The sequence below is a fragment of the Osmia bicornis genome, chromosome 7 (assembly GCF_907164935.1).
Source record: "Osmia bicornis bicornis chromosome 7, iOsmBic2.1, whole genome shotgun sequence".
NCBI classification, from domain to species: Eukaryota; Metazoa; Arthropoda; class Insecta; order Hymenoptera; family Megachilidae; genus Osmia; species Osmia bicornis.
Genome location: NC_060222.1, coordinates 9,094,012 through 9,107,701, shown reverse-complemented (window position 1 = coordinate 9,107,701; position 13,690 = coordinate 9,094,012). Strand labels below are relative to the sequence as shown.

The following is a 13,690-nucleotide window of genomic DNA, read 5'->3' as shown; positions in this document are numbered from 1 at the left end:
TACCATTTTCTCAAATGTTTTTTTCATCATGCACATACATATATCATTGCTAATCAATTTAATTACTTTTACGCCATATAGCACTCCAAATTCAACACTTATATCATTAAAATTAATATTGTCGCGTGTATCTTTTGAATCGTCAAAGAAGCTGCATACGTTGTCCGCTTCGGCTACAATCAGCGACCACGTGACTATGCTCAGCTCCAGGCGGTTGTTTCGGCTGTCTGATAATATGAGTTGCGGGTAGAAATTGTCGCCAAGTATATTTATGCCGATTTCCAAATGCTTTGTACAAGAATCCGTCAATGGATATTTTCGACCCAAAATTCGACATGATAATTGTGGTGCGATTCTAGAACAAATAAATACCGTTTAAATATGTTATTGGAACAAATAAATACCAGCAGCGTTAAATGAAATGTGTTTCGAACACTTACTTCACGTCGTCCTGATGTTTTGTCATTTTTTTGCGTGCCTCTTCTTCTTGAGTAGAACTTGCGGGGCGCTTCCTTTGGCAAAAAAACTCTTTGGAACTTTGAGAATACATATTTCACTTTTCACAATACAATCTCGCGAACGATGCGCTTGCGGTGATGGTCAATTTGGTTTTGCGTATGCTTGAAACTTTAGCAAACCCCCTACCTTCTATAGTCACGAATTGCAGTGTCAGATTTGCTGCGTCAACAAAAAACTCATTTCCAAGACGTAGAAAAAATCATTTTCAAGACGTAGAAAAAGTGACCTTCCGATAAGAACAAACAGTTCAAGGTCATGGAGGGTGGGGGTAGGGTGTTATATTTCTGCTGACGATGTCAAATTTCAGTTCAAGGTTATGGGGTGGGGGGTTGTCATGGGGTTGGGGTGTCAAATTTCAGTTCAAGGTCATGGGGTGGGGAGAGGGGTGGATATTGTCGGGGTGGGGGGTATCATATTTCTGCTGACGGTGGTGTCAAATTTCAGTTCAAGGTCATAGGGTGGGGAGAGGGGTGGATATTGTCGGGGTGGGGGGTATCATATTTCTGCTGACGGTGGTGTCAAATTTCAGTTGAAGGTCAAAGGGTGGGGAGAGGGGTGGATATTGTCGGGGTGGGGGGTATCATATTTCTGCTGACGGTGGTGTCAAATTTCAGTTCAAGGTCATAGGGTGGGGAGAGGGGTGGATATTGTCGGGGTGGGGGGTATCATATTTCTGCTGACGGTGTGGTGTCAAATTACAAAAAATGCTGACGCCACCGATTTAGAATCCGCATAGAACAACTACTCACAGTAATAGGAAGTTATGGATAGAGGGCAAGGAGTGGGTGTGGGATGAAAAGAAAGGAAAATGGTTGCAAAAGTAGGAAGCAAGGCGCGAGAAGAAGAAAGAAGAGCGGAAGAGGGACGTGCAAGGAGGACGGAGGATAATCTCGCAGGGAGGTAGCAGAGGAGGAAGAAGAAAGAAGGAGCAAACAAAAGGAACGAAGACTGAAGAATAAAAGACTAAGGGGGCAAACCAAAAACTAGAGATAAAATCAAGACAAGTAGTCACAAATGATAGATTCTTTAAGTTTAAGTTAATTTGCTTTATGTGGCATCACATTAAATATGTAGGCGTGCTTTATTATATGGTCTATTTTTATTTTAGTTTGCTCTATAAGTTGCTCTTCAGTTTTTGGCTTGTGCAATTACGGCGTTATTTAGTTGCTAGAGCTACAGTAGCTTAGTTTAGATTATTTAGTTTTTCTTTTACAGGCGTACGCGCAGGAATTATAGGAATCAGAGTTTATGGTATTTTATTTTATGATTTGATAATCGCCTTTTGTATCTTTTGTATCTTTTGTTAGTAGCAGTATGCAGTTTAGTTTATTTGAATAGATGTGTAAGTAAGACTTATGGGAACTACAGAACTACTGTATATATATATAGGTTTAAATAGGTTTAAATATAGGTTTAAGCAGATGAGTATTACAGTGTAACAACAATATGTACGGTTGGGGGAACGCTCCGATAAAAATAGGGAAGAATACCATTTTTCAGAAATATTTTTATTCGAATGTTTATATTTGGTTTTTATTGTAATTTTTTGTTTGTGATTTTTAAATGCAAAAATGACAGAAAAAAATTATTAAAAATAATGATTTTTGAATCGACCAAAAACGCGGTAAAACCACGTACTCGCCGGTGACGTCATATGGCATATAACCCCGAATAAAGCGTATACGTTTACATAGCGAACTAACGAAACGATTAAAAATCTGCAACTATGAGTAAACAACAGACGTACCGTTGGTGCTTTGTACCATTGTGTTTAAATACACAACTCAAAAATCCAGAAAAACTTTTTATTCAAGTGCCGAGAAATGAAAAAGTGCGGAATTTGTGGTTCAAGGCAGCTCATCGAACATATCAACCAACAAACTCAAACTACTACTGTTGTGAAGATCATTTTAACGTAAATATTAAGAAAATAATTATGATTATAAACTTAAGCTTAATAATAAATAATAATAAAAAAAATAGTTACAGGAAGACATGGAAAATTATACCCGCTAGAGACTGATGGGGGGTTCAATTAGGATGAAGCAGGGTGTGGTGCCACATATTTTTGATTGCCATCCTGGTCGCAATACTGCCAGAAGTTCTGAACCTCGACCTGGCTTCGTAAAATTAAACAGAAAAAGAACAGTTGCAGAGATGTTGGCAGATGAGAATTGTCCTCCGAATTTTGATACCGATGCAGGACCATCTTCCAAACAACTGGAATATTTACCTGCACCTCAAGAAAGAACAGCAGAAACAGTTACTGCAGAAACAGTCACTGCAGTAATTAAAAATAAGGAACCTGAGCAGACTCTCATAAAAAAACATTTCAGGAGCAAGGCAATAACAGCTAAACCTTTTACGTCTTTTAGCAAAACCAATTATGGTCGATAAACAATGTTCGCCAATAAATCTGCCTACCACATCTTCTAGTAGTGCATCTGCCACTATTACCTCCAAATCTAGTCTTAGTCATAGTGAGTATTACCCATCACCAGGAGAATTATCAGATTTAGCAGGGGAACAAAATTTGGAAATGAAGCAAGCTGCTCTTCGCTTAATTAATTATTTTATATCGACTGATCCCAAAAATTATATTGGTATCACGAAGCAATGGCTATGGATCATTGAAGATATACAGAGAGGCACTGAAATACCAAGTGACAATATTAAATTGACACTCATGAAAATTAAAAAGAATGATACCTTCAAAAGATTAGGAGACCAATTTGGATTGTCTGCAAGTGGTACAAGTAAAATATTTAAAAGAAGTGTCCACAAAATTGCACATGTCCTAAAGACATTAATTTATTATCCTGATAAGGAGAATTTGAAAAAAACCTACCAATACCATTTAGGTTAAATTTTAGTAAAGTTGCTGGTATTATTGATTGTTTTGAAATTCAAATTGAAAAACCACAGAATGCGTTACATCAAGCTCTGACCTGGTCAGAATACAAAAAATGCAATACCTTAAAGTATTTGATTTGTATATCAGCAGATGGACTGATAACATTTATTTCAACGGGATATGGAGGCAGAGTTAGTGATGTGGAGTTGTTTGATCAATGCAAAATAATGGATGTGTTGCCAGATAAATGCCAAATAATGGCGGATAGAGGATTCAAACAAATTCAAACAATCCTACAAAGGAAACAAATTGAACTTGTTCGACCTCCGTCTGTCTCAACTCAGCATAAATCTTCAAAAGAAGAAGTATTATTAACTAAACGCATTGTGAGTTTAAGAATTCACGTTGAAAGAGTGATCAGAAGAATTAGAGAATATGCACTGCTGGAACCACATGCCACTATTGATCATTATACAATACCATATATAGATTCAGTAGTAAAAATAGCATCTGCCTTAATCAATTTGCAAAACCCAGTTATTGATACATGATATATGATAATGCTGATAACTTTATTTTATGTCTTAATAATGTAATTTATGTAAATATATTATTTTTTCCTTAAACAAAGATATCTTGTTACTTATATCTCCTAGTACCTGGAAATGAATGGTAATGGTAAAGTGAGGTAGAAAAGAAAATTATTTTCTTTGTAATGATACATTTTATTTTGTACAAAAATAATTTATACTTATTAAAAGTTGTGTAACTTTTATTTTAAACTAGAATTTTGCATTTTGGGATAAATATTTTCTTTCCAAAGACTTATTGCTTTATTTGCTAAATCTGATGTATAACTTTCATCAAAATCTACCCATAGTAAATTTACTTTTCTGCTTCTTTCAAATTCTGGATCTGCGACACAGAATAATCCTTTTTTTGTTTTTGTAGCAAACATTTGTACTTGAATTTGTGCTTTATATTTAGAGGTTATTTCGTTATTTGCTATATATTGGGAGAACGTTTTGTCTGAACCGGGGCATTTCACCTCAACCACAAAATCTTCTCCCATTGCATCTGGAGAGGCTCCTAGCATTGGGCATTGTGGTATCAATATAATACCACATTTCTTTAATCTTTTATTTATTAATTTCTCTACTTCTGAAATCACGGTCTTTTCTACATTTTTTCCTCGCCGCGTTAAGGCCGAGTCAAATTTCTTCGCTGCACCAAGAATTTTATTGGTGAAACTCCCATCTGCAGTTTTACAATGAGCTGCTTCATGCATAACAGATGCAGTAATTCTGCCATAGCGGAGCTCATACCACAACGAACTTTCGCTTTGCTGCCTTGTTTCTACTTCCGTTTTAGAAATCAATTGTGCTGTCATTTTTGACATAGCAAATCGTATGAAATCATTGGCAGCACTTCCTCCATTCATAAGGAATGCTATTAGCAAATGATGTAATGATAGCGAATAACATTCTCGCTCTAATACTTCGAAATTGTGTCTCGATAGCTGGCTATCTATCTGCTTTTCTTCAGCTTTCTTTAAAATATTTTGTAAGAATGTAGAGTTGTCAGGTAGAACAGTGCTCGGAATTTCTTGCTTGCACAATTCTGTTGCTTCTACAAATTTCTTTGTTGTCCCAACTGTTCCCAATATTGGTTTATTCCAATAGCATTCCACTTCTGTTGGAGAACGCTGCTCACTTTTGCGGTGGAGCCACATCAAAAATGCTAATGCATGTTTACATCCTCCTAAAAGAAGAAAGACAGTTATATATTATATACCATACAACATTTTTACAGATATTAATACAAACAATGTTAACGTGTCTGACAATACATAACTTACTGTTTTAAGAAGAAATATAGGATATTACCTTGCGATGCAGCACAATCTTCACAATTGACTTCTTCTATACTTTCATCTGCTTCATTTACCACCAAAGTCACTGCATATCTCTTACTTTTTACTCGGTGCTCTGGACATATTTTTCCTTTTATTGTGCAGATAGACGACTCTCTCCGTAAGCAAACGTAGTCTATTGCACTATCTTCGTAACTTTCCCGACTAGATCTATATTCACAATATTTTTGAGCGTATTAAAAGCTATTAAAATCATTGTTATTGACGTTACAATTATTTATTGATCAATATGTGTACTTTATTATTACTTACAATGATGCTTTCACTAATCGTATCTCAGCTGCATTGTACCTATCATCGTTTTTAACAAATTCAGCCACCATAAACACATCGATGTTCGGTAAATTTGTTGAATCAGCTTTCACGAATCCCGGTTCAATCATTTTATTTTAATATATGAAACAAATAATAATAAGTAACAAATAATAACTGGTTGTAGCGTGGTGTAGCGTTGTGTAGCGTGGTATAGCCAGGTATAGCGTGGTATAGCGGTACTTTATATGCCTTCTGACGTCACTGATGCATGAGCCAATCAGAGAGCGTTTTCACGTCACGTGAATTTTTTAAAAATTGTGCATCTTTATTATTTATTTTTAATTATTTAGCAGAATAAAAAAAATCATATTTTAACATAGACGACTCTAATATTATCTGTACTTTAGAAATAAATAAAAAAATTCTATACTTTGGAGATTGTCATCTTTCCTATTCGAAAGAGAAGCGTTAAATAAATAACTAACTAACTAACTGATATTAAACCACCGAAAATAGCAAATAAAGTAAAATACCAGCGGTGAATACGACAAACAATAAATAACTTGAACAATTCAACTATTAGACTATTTGATCACGATTAAATCACCTAACGATACATAAGTTGCGCAGATTTATTAAACGCATTATATCACTATACTGTTACGAATAATTAAAATAAATTAAAATAAATGAGACAGAATAAAATACCATAAAGAAAGATAGAATAATCAATCAATATATATATATATAGCGCGAATTGCATAAACAATATGCCCGGCTGTTCAGGAATGGTGGAAATCCTGGATGGATTGCGCTGGGAAAGAATTTTACACTTGCTGGGTCGGTTTCACAAATTGATTTATTTGAGTCAATGACAAAATGAAATGAACACGCTGATCTGACAATTAGCATTTGAGCAAACAATACAAATGTGTGATCGTTAGGATGATCCGCTTTGAATTTTCTTGTGAGAAAATGAACCGTCTGAATGAGTTTCAAATTGCGATTACAGTGATTCGTCGTGAACAATGATTTTACATGAGTCGAGACATATAGATTATTGATTTGATCTGTCACCTGCTTGGTGTTACATGAACAATGCTTTTACAATTTTGAAAGGCGAGCTTCTCAGCGCCGTTAATTATATTAATTCGGCCCGCGGCTGTGATGGTGCCCGTGATCTCGTGCTTGATCGACACGTGGTTGGCGGCTCACGCTTCAATGAATTATTTGTAGGTGAACATTACCTGGTGATCCTGTTCGCTTGCACAATTGCGATAGATCCTGAGTCGACAGTGAGCGTTTTGGTGATCTTGATCTGTTGTTTGAACTGCACTTAGAGAAATTCTTGAACAAATCTAATGAGCACTTGTTGCTTGCGGTGATCGATGATCAATAATGGCGTCGTTGCGCGCGAGCCGGCGAGAAGACCCCTGCTTACGCGTCACCTAGATGGTCGACTCCCGATCGATAAATCGATCGACCGTGAGCGCCATCATGGCTGAGCGGATTCTCAAACACCGGCAAATGTATGAAATCAACAGTGTTAATCACAGTGAATTTATTAATAATGCAAATGATGATAAAAATGATAAAATATCGATACACTTCACACAAAACACTTAATACACTTAATAACCGGCGCAACCAACACAAAACAAAATAAACAAAATGAAATAAAAACGCAAAAACGCAATAAAGGAATAAAAGTAATACGTCACCAAACCAAACCGTTCACCGAATTTTACATCGTCTGTCCTCTTCTATCTAAGGCCCTGGCCGCGCGTGCAACCGTCTGTCCTTCTTCAACTACGGCGGCCATCTTGAAAACCTGTCAGATCTTGCATGCGTTGTCTTCATTAATTAATCACGTAATGTCTCAAAAAACGCGGAATTTCACTACGGAACGTTCACAATTATTCAGAATTATCCATAAATAACGTCTAATGTTTATAATTATCAGCCCGAACACCGGAAACACGAAGTCGAAATGCCGCATAACACGCACACCTCGTTTTCAATGTTTAATAATAAATTAATACACTATTTAATCAAAAACGACACAATAGCACTTCCAAACACACAATAAACACGATTTTACCAAAAAACGCGAATAACTAAGCCGCTATCCACCGCGTTGCAAATCTAACCACGGAGCGACCACGAAACACGTCCGCTCTCCTCGACGCGTCGAGCGGAAATCCACCTTTTTTTTTCTTTTTTTTTCGTGGGGAAATCTTACATTAGACCGCCCCTGGGGGGGGGGGGGGCAGCAGGAGAGTGTCAGATTCCTACTGACTAAAACCCCACGGCGACCTCCTCTGGCGTATGGCAGACCTGATTACTATAACTCCGGAGCCTTCCACGCCGTGCGCTGAAGGCGCCCCTCACCGGGGGAGTGCCAACTCCCCCAGCCGGCACCCAGTGCCGGCTCCATCGCGGGGGGACTGCATGCAATGGCGGCCGGGCTCCCCAGCCCGTACCGCCTGCAGTCCCCGCGCCTCGATCTCCTCACAGGCTACGTGGAGGAGCAACCCCCCGCCCGCCCGCGAGGAAGATCGGGCGCAGCACTTCGCTCCGCCGGCTTCCGGTGCCGGCTACACCCCGGGTCCGCGTGCAATGGCTCCCAAACAGGGCGCCTGCGGCCCGCCGAGTCGTCCCCCTGTGGGCTGCGGTGAGCCGTAGCCGGCCACCCACCAGGGGGACTCCCTCGGCTCCCAACGTGGGAGGGAAACTCCACTTTCCGCCCGGAGTCACCGGGCCCCCCAGAGGCGGACGGAGCGGGGCCCCCGATTGAGAACGGGTTCCCCACCCGCACGCCCCCGAGTCCGACCGGGGTCAGGGCTCATTTCGTCCGGGGTGGGAGGGTACACCGCGACCCCTCCCACCCCCACAAGAAACATCCCCGTAAAAATCTCTCCCAGGAGACGGGAGGGCACGCGGGCCCTCCCGCTACGCTACCCCGTCCCGCATCCGTCGCGCCGGGGGAGCAAACAGCGAAAGCCGCCATCGCCCCCCCCCCCCTCCCCCCGCACTCCTTACGGCGGCGGATCCCAACATCCCAACATGTGAAAGGATCGTACCTTTCACGATCCCGCCCGGACCTCTCCTTGAGGGCCATGACCTCGCAGAAGTAGGTCACGGCCCTCCATTCTGTCTCGCCGGCAGGCATCTGTCTCACGACGCCTGCCGGCGAGAGTTCCTCCCCTATTTCCGCTGTCAGGGCGTGGCGGGCCACCGCAAACACCGGGCACTCCGCCAGCGTGTGTTGTGCGGTGTCCCGCGCCGCCCCGCAGAGCCAAAAGTGGGGCGTCCATTCCCTGTTCCTCCGGCACAGGAACTCCCCGAACACCCCGTGTCCGGAGAGCACCTGCGTGACCCGGAACGACAGGCCGCCATGGCCGCGGGCCCGCCACTCCGATAACACCGGCAGGACCGCCCCGACGGCGCGCGCGGCCTCCGGCGGTAGCCCCTTCTGCTAGGGATCTCTGCCACCTTTCCGCCGCGACCACCCGGGCCTGTCTCCGATGTTTCTCGACCGTCGGCCCCGGCGGGTCCTCCCCGGCCTGGCGGAGGCCTCGCGAATACCAGTATGTACTGAATTCGACCTCCGCCTGGTACCGGAGTGGGATGAGACTCGCCAGGAATATCGCCCCCTCGTAGGAGATCGTGCAGTAGTCCCGCACGATCCTGATGGCCAGCCGGCGCTCCAACCGCCGCAGCAGAGTGCAGCTGTGCCTGCTGACCGCCAGATCGCCGGCCCATATCGGAGCCCCGTATAGGGCTATGGACCGGACGATTCCCACGTATAGGCGGCGAACCCTCACTCCCGGGCCGAGGTTGGGCAAAAGGCGGCCAAGATTGGTCGCCACGCATTCCAATCGGGGAGCCAGGCGGTCGAAGTGAACATCGAACCGCCAGTGGCTGTCGAGATACAGGCCGAGGTACCGAAGACTCCGGCCGATCACGATCCAGCACCCGTCGACCTCGAGCCAGAGCTGGGCCGGAGGGGCTACCCCACGCCGAGGCTCGAAGAACCACATGGCCTCGTTCTTGTGGGGAGCCAGCGCCAGACCCAGCCCCCGGATCACTCCTCGTACGATGGCGACCCCCACCTCGGCACGGCGGCAGGTCCTCAACCAGTCCCGCCCGGTGGCCAGCAGGAAGCAATCATCTGCGAATACCGTGGCCCACACCCCGGGCGGGAGGTTCACCCGCAGCGCCTCGTCGTACCCCAGGTTCCATAAGGGGGGACCCAGTTTGGACCCCTGGGGCACTCCGCGGTCGACCTCCCTCCAGTGCTGCGTACCGCCCCGGCCCGTGTACTGTATCCACCAGGGGTCGGAAACTCTCACTGATTTTCTTGGCTTTTCAGTTTTAGTTCCCTGATGACGGACAGTACGTAGATAGCGCTACTACGACGACAATCAGCGCCGCCTACATTGACGTCGTTTGGCGTGGTTTGGCGTCGTAGCGTCATAGCATCATAGCGTCCATTTTGGTGGAGTCCAGTGGTGTTGTTAAAAGTGTTTCCTATTAGTAACTGAGCATAACTGAGGTGATTCATAAAATGGTTCAAGCGTGCTGCGTTTTAGGTTGCCTATCACGGCACGATGTGCCAAGCCATTGCTTTCCATCTAATTCGGAGCAGCTCGAAAAATGGAAAAACGTTATTCCATTTAGAATGGATGTGTCGAGTCTGAAAGATTTTAAGAAACTCAGGATTTGCTATTTGCATTTTGCTGAGGATGATTATAAATTGGGATATGCACAGCGAAAATTAAAAGATAACGTTGTTCCATCGTTGAATTTAAATGGATATTCTGAAGAAAATCCAAGTATAAATGCATCAGTGCATGATGTGGCATTAAATATACATACACAACACGTAAGTATTGCACTGTACAAAATATTATAAGCAGCACAGTTTACTGTTATAAAGAAGATTTTTTATTTATTATTGGTTAAAAAGTATAAGAGTATAATATATTTTAGAATATTATGGAAGATGTACATGAGGAAAGGAATGATGATGTCCTTACAGAAAATAAGAATATCTCTTATGAAGCTGGCCCTAGCATAAGTTCTACACCCAAACGTAAGAGGCTTCGGTTATTACAGAATAATGATTCTGAAATCGATTTAACACTGAAGGCTGCGCGGCTGTATAACATAGCGACACAAATTCGAAGAAAGCAGCTAAATGTATCCAAAACATTAATTGGGTACAGAAAAAGGTTAAGAGAAGCTCAGAAGTGTACTGAAAATACAGTATTGTTAAAGCTTATGTCTACTCTTTCTAAACCTCAACAGCTATTTCTTAGCATGCAATTTCGCAATTCTGAATATAAACCTCAAGTATGGCAAATTATATTTATATTTGCTTTTGTATTATATTTCATACTTTATTTTCATTAATATTTCATTTAATTACTTCATTTTTTTATTATTGTAGGGAAGAAGATTTACAATGAAAGAAAAAGTTCTTGCGTTGGCATTATACAAGCAGTCTGGAAGGTGTTACAGACTATTAGAAAGTATATTTCACCTTCCGTCTGCAAGATCATTGAGGCAGATCTTAAACAGAATTAATGTCAATACAGGGTGCAATCAATTCATATGTCGACAACTGCAGGAAAAAGGTACAACAATGAGCAGCATAGATAAAGTGTGTTGTGTAATGTTTGATGAGATGGCAATACAACCCCACGTTGAATACGATCCAGTATCGGACTGTATCGTGGGGTTTGAAGATTATCAGACTATAAGAACGATGAAATACGCAGATCATGCGTTGGTATTTATGATTCGAGGTATACATACCGGGTGGAAGTTCCCTGTTGCATATTATTTTACGGAAAATCAGGCAAGTACCGCACATTTAGTACAATGTATTACAGAAATAATACAGTCTGTAGTGGATAGTGGTTTCTTGCCTGTTGCGCTTATATGCGATCAGGGAAAAACAAACGTGGCTGCAATTAACCAATTAAAAGCAGACACAAGGATAAATATGCAGGACAAAGTAGAATATAGTAAGTACTAATGTACTACGGAGCAGTCATCCTTGTATGACATATGTTTATTTCTTTATTTTATTGTATTTTAATATTTTGTAGGTAACACTATCTACCTTGCTGGAGTTGAAATTTGTCCGCTATACGATCCATCTCACCTGATGAAGGGGATCAGAAATAATCTATTAAATAAAGATATAGAATTAGTTTTTAAGAAGGAAATGAACGGCGCTTTGCGCAATGGAGAATTATTGAATTGGCATATAAAATGGATATCTATTCAAAATCTATATGTCGATTGATGCCGAAGCTCACAGATGAGCATATTTTCAATATTTTCAAATCAGGAAAATGAAAGTCAAATACGCGACACAAATTTTGAGTCGATCTGTGGCAGGATTCATAGACCACCACACAAAATTTGATAGTAAGTGTTTTTTCTATTTTTTTTTGTACTGTTAAACTAATGATTATAGTGCATTTTTTTCAACATTTGTTTTACTTGTAGGCGGAATGGAGACAGAGATTGGCCATCTCCGAATGCCGGTAAGGCAAGGCCATGACACGGCGGAAATGGCGTTATTTTTCGACAGGCTATTCGATTCGGTTAATGGTCATTCGATAAAGCCCGAAACAGAGCTCCGGAGTATAGTTACCAGAAAATCCAACCATGGCGAATTTTGGGGTAGTGCAATAAAGAAATTGTCTGAAATGCGCTTTGTCAGCATCAGTACTCACTGCCCTGTACATACGACCCCAGTACTCAAACATTGGCAAGCAACAATTGGCGGGTTTCAAACCCTGTGGCAATTATTGCAAAGATTAGGATTCAAGTACTTCAGGCCCAGATATTTAAATCAGGATCCACTTGAAAATTTTTTCGGATGCATCCGCAGTTTAAATTACAGATACACGAATCCCACAGCAAAACATTTCAAAAGCAATTTTAAAACACTATTAATCAATAATTTAAGTTCGAAAAATAGTTTCGGAAATTGCGAAACGATTTGCGATGGCAATTTGTTGTTAACACTTGAAACACTAAATACTGGCACTCCAAACCATAATCAGGAATATCCCATTGAAAACATGTTACACCAGAGCACACCAGGTAACTTATTTCCAATCTTGGACAATAGAGACAGTTTTTTAAACCAGACAAATTATAAAGTATTAAGACACCGATCAATTAGAATGTGCGCTGATTGCTGTACAGCAGTATCGGAGCAGAATAGCAGCGTTCAAAATAACTTTAAAAAAACATATCAGCTCCTGTTGCAACATTTGCCAAATATTTGTCATACGCAGCAGTTAAAAATGCAATTAAAAACTATTTTATTAATTAATGTTAATTATTCTTTTCATTGTGCCCAACACGGCAATATTTTAACCGATATTTATGTGAACGAATTAGTCACTATCGTCGTAACGGCGTGGTGCAAATTTATAAACACTTTGCTAAAGAGAAGGCGAAGCATGAATACAAATACCCACATAATCTATACAGAAGCGATTAAAAAAGGCGAGAAAAATGTATTGCGTAGTAACAGGACAGTTTAATTTCATTTTAAATATATTATAATTTTCATACCATTTCAGATTTATTAATTTATTTTTCTATCCCTGCAGGTGGCTGCTTTAAATCACAGATCTATGATTTACAGATAAGAAATCGGCTAAATCATAAATCTATGATTTTTAGCAGTCACTTTATGACTATCCAAAATTTAGTATTCTATATATATACATATATATATATCAGTCTGAGAAGTACTATATATATCAGAGACATATATAGTATACTTATATATATATATATATGTCTACTTTTAGTACACTCATGACGGATGGTTAGTAGATGGCGCTACAGTCAATGTTAGACTTCTTGTAGACGGGAGTTTCCGACCCCTGGTATCCACCTGCCATCCAGGAAGGCCCCGATGATCCTCTGCAGATACGGGGGGACGTTGTGGTGAACCAGCGCCCCCCGTATCGTCCCATGGGGCAGGATGTTGAACGTGTTTGTAACGTCCAAAGAGACGCCCAGCGCCACCCCACCCCGGGACGTGGCCGACTCGGCGAGGGTGCGCACCCGCTGAATAGCGTCTATGG

The 13,690-nt window shown here is 41.3% G+C and overlaps 2 protein-coding genes across 2 annotated transcripts; one reads left to right on the top strand and one right to left on the bottom strand.

The window, feature by feature from the left end:
* Positions 1-4,258: 4,258 nt before the first annotated feature.
* Positions 4,259-5,689, bottom strand: LOC114882098. The gene is made up of 4 exons (XM_046286570.1): positions 5,559-5,689; positions 5,260-5,456; positions 4,338-5,134; positions 4,259-4,288 (listed from the first exon to the last, which is right to left on the bottom strand). Exons 1-4 carry the CDS (start codon positions 5,687-5,689, stop codon positions 4,259-4,261), a joined length of 1,155 nt encoding a protein of 384 aa, XP_046142526.1.
* Positions 5,690-10,245: 4,556 nt separating this feature from the next.
* LOC123987998 lies at positions 10,246-11,880 on the top strand. Its single transcript, XM_046286569.1, has 4 exons — positions 10,246-10,449; positions 10,557-10,919; positions 11,017-11,596; positions 11,681-11,880. The coding sequence occupies exons 1-4, from the start codon at positions 10,246-10,248 to the stop codon at positions 11,878-11,880; spliced, it is 1,347 nt and encodes a 448-aa protein (XP_046142525.1).
* The last annotated feature ends 1,810 nt before the right edge of the window (positions 11,881-13,690 follow it).